At 39.8% G+C, this 11518-nt stretch overlaps 1 protein-coding gene across 1 annotated transcript; it reads left to right on the forward strand.

Moving 5' to 3' along the window:
- Positions 1 to 773: 773 nt before the first annotated feature.
- LOC121933384 (vomeronasal type-2 receptor 26-like) lies at positions 774 to 8960 on the forward strand. Its single transcript, XM_042473030.1, has 6 exons — positions 774 to 886; positions 2603 to 2780; positions 4780 to 5625; positions 6050 to 6277; positions 7855 to 7981; positions 8059 to 8960. Exons 1-6 carry the CDS (start codon positions 852 to 854, stop codon positions 8958 to 8960), a joined length of 2316 nt encoding a protein of 771 aa, XP_042328964.1. The 5' UTR covers positions 774 to 851.
- The last annotated feature ends 2558 nt before the right edge of the window (positions 8961 to 11518 follow it).

Genomic DNA, 11518 nt, shown 5'->3' on the forward strand with positions numbered 1-11518 from the left:
ATAAACTCACTGACATATAGGCCTGAATTGGTTAGTTCCAAGTAGAGTAAACCCATTGAATCAATTCCTGAATCATGAGTGAAAACATAGATAAATTCTATTGAGGGTCTTCTGTAGCTTGGATAGACAGGCCACAAGTCACCAACTGTGTTGATTTTGCTATTTTCCTGTAATGTCTGCCAGATCATATTATGCTGGTATGATTTCCTTCCTTGTAATTTTAAAATTACATATGATTGTTTCCAGCCTTGTCCAAATCCCAAGAGGGTTCCAGAGCTGAGTAGATGAACAACAGAGCTGCATAGAACAATACAATAAATAGTACCTGCAGCATTCAGAATTGGGAGGAAGGATAGGCAGAGTTTAGCCAGTACCAGCCAGTAGTTTAGCTGGTACATTCAACAACATAGCCTGTGCCATACATCAGGGGGATTCTCAAGGAGATTCAAAGTGATTCAAACTAATGTATTCAAGTTGAGAGGTGAAGCTGGACTGACAATGGGGGAATATATGAACTGGGGCCTAAAGGAAAAGTGTCCCTTTCAAGTGTTGCTACCTGTGATGCTGATATTTATGCTGTTGCCTCTGGTGATATGAATATGTCCTCATGCTCTATGGACTACCAGTGGCCTTGCTGCTCTTCACAACTATTTATTAATGAACTGGCATCCAAAACAAAGATACTGACAGTGACATTATTGCTCTTGCCGCTGGTGCTTTGTACCATCCTGATTGATCAATGTACCATCGATAGCCATGCCATTCTTCACAAATATTATTTCTCAGGGGAACTCCTCATTGCTGGTATCCTTTCACAGATCTACATTTTCTCCAGTCCAATAGACTTTGAAATGCCTCCCACTGAAGAACTGCTGAATGAACTCGAGTAAGGACCCCTTTTCATTTAGTTACTTATATTTTTCCAATCAAATGGCAGGTAAAAAATCATTTGGACTTAAGAGAGCCTTGGGGATGTCTAGCCTGGCACATTACTATTTCCCTCCATCCCACTGCAAAATAAGGCAGGCTAACCAACTTCTTTTGCACCATTCAGTAAGAGAAAAAGAGAAATAAGAAATCAAGTCAGTATTCCACTATCATATATGTGTTTTTCATAATACAAGCTACCATCTATCCAAATTTGTTTGGGTATGTGATAACAGACAATGGAACAACCCCAGCTGAATGTTCTGTTTTTGCACTAAATTCTGACTTTGGACTATTTGAGTTATTTATATAGGAGGTTCTATTCCACATATCAACTATCTATATTGTCCCCTCAAAGGGCAAAGGGCAGACCTAGAAGCTAGAGGAAGCCTCAAATTTTAACATAATCTTGTCCCTGGCCTTTGTTAGTCCTTCAAATGGCTCCTCTGTCCTAAAATAGGCTCACAGGAGTATCTCTAAACTGCAAATAGTGTTCCCCTAGAAAAGGGCATATTTCCCAACAATATCTGGGGAGAGCAAAAATGGTCCTCAGAAGATGCCAATGCCTGGTCCATTCACTGCTGAAAACAGATTTAAAGTACAACTTCATGTAAAACAGTCTATTTAATAAAAATATAACATGTGGCATCTAGATCTATTCACACAGAGAGTAGATGAACTAACATAAATGGGTTATAAGGGTTGAGTTAATCTGCATGAATTTCAATTGTTTTGCTCTAAATACAAATAAACCTGGAATCTATCCAATATGAATACAGCTGAGACAGGGAACACAGGTAAATACTGAGGTCAAACATCAAGTCCTTAGCAAAGATCATCCAGGCAGCCCTATGGAGACTGTGGGTATAGAGAACTTATGCCTCCCTCAGGAATAAGTGCAGACTAGATGTTCCTAAACCCCATTTTAGCTTTTTTAAGTCAAGGGCTAAGTTATATAGGGATACTTATTAATTATTGAAATAATATTAGTCAGTGGATGAGTGGCCTCCAGCCATTTTTCTCATTTCATCTCACACAACACATTATAGATTTTCATATTTATTTAAAAAAAACAAGTATCAAAACATGGGTATGTCTATAAGCAGGCTCAGACTCTTATACAATGTATATATTGATTTCTGTGTACCTATGTTAAGTGGCAGCCATGCTTGGGTAAGTCATTAGTCAAATTGTCTAAAGCCCCATACAGACAGCCCAAAATAAAGCTGCTTCAAGTCACTTTGGAGGTATGCTGTTTCAATGATGCATGCGTCCTAAGAGTCTGGAAGCTGCGCCAAAGCTGTGGTCTAGTCCTTAGGACTGGATCACGGCTTTGGCATGGCTTCCAAACTCTTAATGCATCATTTAAACAGCATATCTCCAAAATGACCCGAAGCAGCTTTATTTTGGCCTGTCTGTATGGGGCCAAAGTTAAATGTCAACTTTCCTGGCCTCCTGCAGTACAATCCAGTTGAAGATAAAGTAGTCTGCAGTGCATAACAAATTAAAATGCAATGCATATATCTTGAAAGAAAAGGAAAACATGTAGTTTTTCTTTTAGGGTGGTAACTCAGAACTACCAGCACATCCTGGCCTTGAAATATGCAGTGAAGGAGATCAATGAAAACCCATCCATCTTACCAAACATAACTTTGGGCTTACACATCATTAACAGCTATTTCAGTGCAAGCTGGACCTACCTGGCTTCCATGGAGCTCTTCTCAACAAGGGTTAAATCAATACCAAATTACAAATGTGGTCAGGAGAACAATGTGAGAGCCGTCATTGCAGGATCTGATTCTGAGACTGGCTTCCATATGGCAACCATCCTGAATATCTACAAGATTCCACAGGTAACATGTCTGCATGGAACTGAACCATGCAGATGTGGGTTTTGTTTTGCTTTGTGTGACGTTCCAAGAGGTGAAAATTCAGGACAGACTTCAGAGAGCTGCACAGCTACATATCTACAACTACATTTATCACTTTGATGATAAATAACAAGCTGTGGGTTGTTGTTTTTAAAAGCCAAATGTGTACTAGATGCGTGTAACATGGGGAGAGCCAGTGTGGTGTAGTAGTTTGAGTGTTGGACAATGACTTTGGAGACCAGTGTTCAATCCTGGCTTGGCTGTGGAAACCCGTTGGGTGACCTTGGGGAAGTCAACTGTCTCAGCTTCAGAGGATGGCAATGGCAAACCCCTCTGAAGAAACTTGCCAAGAAAACCCCATGATAGATTCAACTTAGCGTCATCATAAGTTGGAAATAACTTGAAGACACACAACAACAACAACTACTACTACTACTACTACTACTACAACTGTTATTTGGCAGTTAGAGCCTGAATTCCTCTCACTTTCTCATTTTTCTAGTCATAAGTTAATTTCTCCTCAGTTTTTCTCATCTTAAGGTTATTTCACCAAATATATATCCTTTGTTCTAATTTGAACTGAAATCTATAAACATTTTTTGTGCATTTCCCTAACATAGTTTTTCCTACACTTTTTTGCCTTATGTACACGTTTTGAAACAATTTTCTAAATACAATTCATTTAAATGTTATTTTCACTGATATTCAAAATTTTACGTGCACTTTCTTCTAATAACCACATTTTCGGTCCTAGAATCTTAGAGCTGGAAGAAATTGCAAGGATTCTCTAGTTCATAAGACTTTACCACAAGGGGAAAACCAGGGGAAAGCGGGGGTTTAAATGAACCATGAAAATTATGTGATCACAGTAATGATTTTCACAAAATATCACAATGAAAGAGGAGTTAGCCCAAACAATAACCAGTAACAAATCATTCACAGGGAAATCCCATAAATGATTTGTTGCTGGTTATTACCTGCTTATTGCTGGAATAAGTCCTCTTTAAATACTATGTGTGTGAAAATCTTCACCATAATCGCACAATTTTCACAGGATAATGTTAGTTTAAACCTCTGCTTTTCCCTTGATTTTCCCCTGTGTTATAAAGTCCATACAGGAATACACAACTAAAGGACTACTGAAATATTCCCATCCAAAAATGGAGAGTCCATCACCTTCAAGCAGTCTATTCCACTCTCAAACAGCTGTTACAGTAAAGAGGTTCTTCTGAATTTTTAGATAGAACATCTCTCCTTGTAATTTGAATCCACCGAATTATGGTTTTGTCCCTGAAGAAGATAAGCTTGCTCTGTCTTCTACATGATAGCCCTTGAGATATTGAAAATTAGTGATCATGTCACCTTTCAATCTTCTCTTCACCAAGCTAAACATACCCAGCTCCATAAGCCATTTCTTGGTTTCCAGTCTTTTAATCATCTTGACTCTTGTCCTCTGGGCATGTTTCAGCTCGCCAAAACCCTTCGTGAACTAGAACTGGACACAGTTCTCCATATAAAATCTGACCAAAGCAGAATAGTAGCATTGTTATTTCCCTTGATCTTGACACTGTGAAGCCCAGAATATGCTTTGGAGAATACTACTATAAAATGTCAAGAAGGCAAATTTGGAAGGATAATTAAGTTTTGGTTTGCTTACTGCTTAAATTGGATACATATTCCCCAGACCACAAGATAAATAAATTATTCATTCAGTTGTTTTTTGTGGGTTTTTCAGGCTATGTGGCCATGTTCTAGAATAGTTTATTCTTGTTGTTTCACCAGCATTTGTGGCTGACGAAACATCAGGAATAAACTCTTCTAGAACATGGCCACATAGCCCCAAAAACCCACCAAAATATATGGATGCCGACCTTGAAAGCCTTCGATTTCATATTCACTCAGTTGATAATACCAATATGCAGAAACACAAAACTTTTACATTTGAAATATGTGCATCTGCTCTCTTTCTTGTTTTTTTTAGGTGATGTATGGCTTTGCTCCACAGATGACTGATGAAAGCAAAGGAGCATTCTTCCAACAGATGTTCCCAAGTGTAGCCCAACAGTATAAGGGAATTCTAGAGTTACTACTTCATTTCCAGTGGACATGGATTGGAGTTCTTTTTCTGGATGATGACAGTGGAAAGAGGTTTGTACAGGAAGTCCTTCCAGAATTTTACAAGACAGGGATCTGCTTTGACTTCATAAGAAAATTTATAACAATGCCTTTCTACAATGCTCTTGTTGAAGTGGCAGAGGAATTGACAGAAACCGTGAAAGTTGTCATGAGAAGTACTGCTAATGTATGGCTCTTACATGGTGAGACTCATTCAATGATGAGTCTGCAAAACATAATCAAGGCACTAGAATTTCTGGATATGCCAAAAATGGCAAAAGTCCTGATAATGACTGCCCAAATGGATTTCGTATCATATTTCATTCAAAGACATTGGGACTTACATTATCTCCATGGTTCTATTTCATTCGCAACACCCTCAGAAGAGATATTTGCATTCCAGAAATTTCTTGAAACTAGCCACCCTGGTTTGGAACAGAAAGATGGCTTCATCCTTGACTTCTGGGAACATGCATTCAATTGTTCATTTCCAAACTCCAGGTTTGGTAGGAAATTTGAAAATACCTGCACCGGGGAAGAGAAGCTGGAGACACTTCCTGGGTCTGTTTTTGAAATGAGCATGACTTATCACAGCTACAGCATCTACAACGCAGCTTATGCTGTGGCACATGCTTTGCAGGCATCTATAGCCAAACATGGAGAAATGGTGGAGGGAGGACGACAGAAGCTTCTGAATCAACAGCCATGGCAGGTAACATTGTGAGAAAAATAATGCAAAAACAAATCCCAAACCTTTCCATAAAAGAAAACAATAAAATGGTCCTAAACTGTGTAGATACTGTACACCTCCCTATGACTCTTAAACAGACACACACGCACACGCACACGCACACACAGAGTTGTTTTGGCATCTATGTCTGGTACTTTTGTACTTTTTGAGAACTGAGCCATATTGATGCTGATTTCAGTTCCATGATGAAATGTCATGTACATTGACAGGGGACAAAAGTAACACCACCACCACCACCACTTAGCTTTTCATGTTTTTCTGACTATGTAACAAATGCAATGACTCCTATTACTATTTCTCTTTGAAAGTTAAAGACATACTTCAGCTCCCAGCTCTGTGTTTTCTATGGCGTATATTTGCATTAATCCCTCTTTTTCTGATTTAGCTCCATCGCTATCTGAGAAAGGTCTCATTTAACAACAGTGCTGGGAAAATGGTTTCCTTCAACCAAAATGGAGAATTAATAGCTGGGTTTGATATTATAAATTGGGTCACTTTCCCAAACCAGTCTTTTTGTAGGGTTAGAATTGGAAGGACTGAACCAGATGCCCTCTCAATCAATGGTTTCACTATTTCTGAAGATGCCATCATTTGGCCCAATGAGTTCAACAAGGTAAGGGCCACAAACTTTTTGTGATACATCAAGCTTTTTCAACCAATATTCAAAAAGTGGTCCAGCTTTTAGGCACTCTGCCCCAAAGTCCAGTTATTAGGTCTCTGCATGAATCATTCAACTAAAAGGAGCCTCCACATTTCTAAGTAGCAGTGGAGACATGACTGTGGTGATGTCACATGGACCACTGACTGCGTCCCAATCCCAATGTCAGCCTAGTTACATTTAGATGGCTGAGGAGAAGTAGATTTTTTTTTTTTTTTACAAACAGCAGCCTGTATTCCATATCAGCTATTTAGTTAAGGATATTTGACCAGGGAGATTATTGCACTACACTCTTAAAGTAATGCTATTCCACTTGAACTGCTCTGACTGCCTCTTGTTACATTTTGGGGTTGGTAATTCAGTGAAGCCTAAAACCAATCTGGCTGAATATTCTAAATGCCCCTTCCTAAACGGCAAGTCTCAGAATTCAACAAGAGGCAGCCAGAGCGGTTCAGGTGGAATAGCAATGCTTTAAGAGTGTAGTGCAATAATCTATGTAACCTCTCCTGGACCAATCCCCAGCTAAACTGATGGAAATGTTATTTGTCCATGTGCAGAATGGAACTCTTTCTCCACATGCAGCTTTCTTCTCATGCAATAGTGTCACTATTATGACTAAGGGCCCATACAGACAGGCCAAAATAAAGTTGTTTTGGGTCACTTTGGGGGTATGCTGTTTAAATGCTGCATGCATCCTAAGAGGCCAGAAGCCTCTTTGGTGTAGCTTTGGCGCAGCTTCTGGCCTCTTAAGATGCATGTGTCATTTAAAAACATACCTCCAAAGTGACACGAAGCAACATTATTTTGGCCTGTCTGTTGAGGCCCTAGGTAGAGTTGTGAATCTGGAACAGTTAAGGAATCCAGGATAAACCTAGGTAACTAGGGGAGGGAGTGGCATGGATAAAGTGGCGAATACTTGCAGCAGGTCCATTCAGCAGTGGGAGCAGTGGCACCCAAGGACTCTTTCCCTTCTGGAAAAGGAATGAGTCTGTGGTCACTAGTTCTGCCACTTCTGTTGGCACCTCTCTTTCCCAGCTGGGCCACTAGCTCTGCCAAATGCAGGAGGGAATGCCATGTGGCAGCAGTACCCCAACAGCAGCTGCAGCAGACAGTTGGCAGAGGCTCTCTGGCTGATGGAGGGAAGAGCCTGGGTGTCTGTGTCAAATGGACAGTAAGAAACTGCCCCACTGGGCACTCACCCCTTCTGATGGTGTCATCCAGTGTGGACTGCACCATCTGCACACTGCTAGTGACACCACTGTTTCCACTTCTCTGGAAACTATTTCATGGATTCATGAAATCGTAAAAGGAACAATGAGTTACAAGCCCAAATATTCTTCTTAGTCCTAACTAGAGAGGTGCTGTTAAATCAACTGGATTTGCTTATCTATTGAGTCACTTCATTATAAATGGATCATGTTTCAAAAACTGATCCAGTGGGGGACAAATAAATCGGATTTCAGCCATAAAAAACCAAAAGCAGTCTTTCTGAGTATTAGTTGTAAACATTCTTCTTTCTCATTAATGTCCAGGATAGGCCACGCTCTGTTTGTAACAGCAATTGCATGCCAGGCTACAGTAAGACAAAAAAGGAAGGGGAGCCGTTTTGCTGCTATGACTGTATTCCCTGTCCAGAAGGAAAGATTTCGGACAAACACGGTAAGACATAACTTCATGTGTTGGCTGTCATCCAGGTGCCAGGTTTCAAACTCAAATTCAGTGGGCTTTTCTTTCAGACATGGATGACTGTTTCCAATGCCCAAAAGATCAGTATCCAAACCATGAAAAGAATGTATGTGTTTCAAAACAGATTACCTTTCTGGCTTATGAAGAACCTTTAGGTGTTGGCTTGACCACTGCTGCTCTTTCTTGTTTTTTCATCACACTTTTGGTGTTTGGGATTTTTATTAAGCACAGGGACACTCCCATAGTCAAAGCAAACAACCAGAACCTCACCTATGTTCTTCTCATCTCAATCCTTCTCTGCTTCCTTTGCAATTTGCTATTCATTGGTCAGCCTAAGTTAGTTACTTGCCTCTTTCGGCAATCTGCTTTTGGCATTGTTTTCTCCGTAGCAGTTTCTTCAGTGTTGGCCAAAACCATCTTGGTAGTTGTGGCTTTCAAGGTCACCAAGCCAGGATTCCAGATGATAAAATGGATGCAGAAAAGACTCTCATTCTTCATTGTCCTTTCCTGCGCCTTTATTCAAGCTTCTATATGTACTATATGGCTGGCAACTTTCCCCCCATTCCTTGACAATGATATGGATTCAATGACTGGAGAAATTGTGCTTGGATGTAATGAAGGGTCCGTTACCATGTTTTACTGTGTCTTGGGTTTCTTGGGATTCCTGGCCATTGTCACCTTCACAGTGGCTTTTCTGGCCAGAAAATTGCCTGATAGTTTTAATGAAGCCAAATTTATCACTTTCAGCATGCTGATTTTCTGCTGTATTTGGGTCACCTTTATCCCCACCTACTTCAGTTCCAAAGGGAAATACACAGTGGTGGTGGAGATCTTCTCCCTCTTAACCTCCACTGCTGGCTTACTGGCCTGTCTATTTTTGCCCAAGTGCTATATCATTACATTAAGGCCTGAACTAAACCAAAAGGAGCTTCTTATAAGGAGAACAAACTGAACAGTCTAATAATTTTTAGCATTGATTCAACTAAGATTACCCATCCATTTTTCATTAGTTTTGGATGCTGAATTGAATGCAACCCCTTGCTTCATTCTTCCAATGAGATTTTACCATGACTGACTTCACCTGCAGAGAAGACCACTTTGTAAAAGTATGCCTTCCTTTGAATGTCAGTGTAGCAGAAGCCTTTGTGTGAATCCAGTTGTGATGTAAAAGAATATGCTGTTTTAATGTTTAAGCTTCCTCAGAGTTCTTAACTTGAATAAATTGCTGAGATAAATGTATATTTTTTAAAGAGTCTCATGGGTGTGATGATTTATTTCTGCCATTTTCACCTGAGAAACACATCACATTGATATGTAACATCATGGCCCTAACTCTGACTTCCTAAAGGAACATGTTCATGATGATCACATAAATGACTAGATTTCAAAGTGAAAGAAAAAGAAATCTCTAAATGTACTGATCCATTGAAGTCATGATCAGACTTTTTCTTTGTAGGACTAATTTGTTTCTTCACTAGCTCTCCATGGCCCATACGGAGCTTAGAAAATTTCTTTTAAGGAATAATTATTTATACCATTGGTTCTCACACTTTTTTGCTCCTGTGACCCCCTTTCCATCTATGTAGTATATGAATAAAAATATTTTTGTTTGTGTAGTGCAAATATTTTCATTCACCTCAGAGATAATGCCCTATTGATAATACCTCTCTCATGCTTATGGGCCTCTTGTGCGACATGTGCCCTCCAACTTAACTGTGAGCTCTCAAACTCCCTGCATCCTCTCTTCACCTCCCTCTCCCTCCACCCAAGAAACTGTGTCATGGTCACTGAGGGGCATGCGCCTGCAGCACCAATGTCAAAACATACAGAGAGGCTGAATGGAAAATGCATTTTAAAAGATAGTTGGAGGTTGGAGGAAGGCTAATGGGTGAAGATGTTTACCATTGGTATTTCAGAAACCAGTCAATCCTCAACTGTGCATGCACAAAAATACACACAGGCTAGCTCTTCTTCTTCTTCTTCTTCTTCTTCTTTGTACTTGCAGTACTTTTGTACAGACAAACACACTCCTTCAGCCTTCTTTGGGCATTATCCCCAACATCCTCATCTACCAAGGTCTTTTGTGTAGCTAAGCACCAGTCTGGCAAAATAATCAACTACTTGCTTATTTTAGAGGACTGAGCATTGAATAAAATGTTTCAGGCTCCTTTAGTTAGCAGTTGAAAATGAAAATAAAACCAAGGAAAAATCCTAGTTGGTTCTCTAAGCCACCCGAAGTTTTCATTTTGCATCTTGAACCACAGTATTCTAGAGTAAGTGTCTAAACATGGTACATAATCACCTTGAGAGAAAGGTGGGGTAATAAATAGTAACTATATAAGTAATGCTTTGCAGACTGATCCCTCTTCAGAGTATATCTTTAAAGGGGTTGTTTTCATCCTTCCTTTTCTTTGATATAGATCAACATAAGCCAGTTATCTTATTGGGGAGGAGAAAAAGAGATTTCTGCGACGATGGGATACACATGCTTTTTTCTCCAAGGTTTCAAAGGCTGTTGCCACAGGGCAGAGTTAATGCGGTGTGACACCATTTTAACCGCCATGGCTCAGTGCTATGGAATCCTGGGCATTGCAGTCTGTTGTGGCACCAGAGATCTCAGATAGAGAAGGCTAAATATCTCACAAAACTACAAATCCCAGAATTCCATAGCATTGAGCTACACTGTATTAATTATACAGTGAAGATGCAGTCTTCGCTTGTTGCATATTTCATTGTTGCTCATGCTGGCTAGAGCTGGTGGGAGTTCAATCCATTAGCAATTGGAGAGACACAAGTTTCATGGCAAATTATGCTAGTGCAGACTTCTTCTGAAAGCATGCTGTCTGCAGATTGTCAACTCCAGGCTGAGTGGTTAGCTGAACATATTGTTTTCCCACTGGACCAAGTGTTACACCTGGATAAACTCTGTGATCTACCAGAGTACACACCTACAATTAGTAAATATGAGAGACACCTTCACCACCAGAGTTAAACAGTTTACTTGCAAAATTTTATAATATCAAACAATGCAACAAGTGGAAATACAAAACTATAGGCACAACCAATAAAAATAAATTTCACTGCAGGTATCCCAAGAATATGAAAGCATATTTTGATGCAAGTAAAACAAGACTAGAGAGATAATAACAATGTATTTATTTGCAAGTATTCCAACCAGATTCAGTAGAAGATTCAGGGTGTATCCAAACTTTGGGATCAAAGCAGTTTGACACTACTTTAACTGCCATGACCCTTTCCTACAGAATCCTGAGATTTATAGTTTGGTGTGGTATTCAGCCTGATCTGTCAGAGAGCTCAGGTTCCTCACTAAAGTAAACATCCCAAGATTCTCTAGGATGGAATCATGGCAGTTAAGAGTGCTGTCAACCCACCTTCATTTTGCAGTGTGGATACAGCTTACAGATTTCTACCAAGAAAAGGTGTGTCTCTATAGCTGGACCTTTAAACAGAATTTTGCCAGGATTAAAATGTATGCCTTTTAGGACTTCA

This window comes from Sceloporus undulatus, chromosome 6 (assembly GCF_019175285.1).
Source record: "Sceloporus undulatus isolate JIND9_A2432 ecotype Alabama chromosome 6, SceUnd_v1.1, whole genome shotgun sequence".
NCBI lineage: Eukaryota > Metazoa > Chordata > Lepidosauria > Squamata > Phrynosomatidae > Sceloporus > Sceloporus undulatus.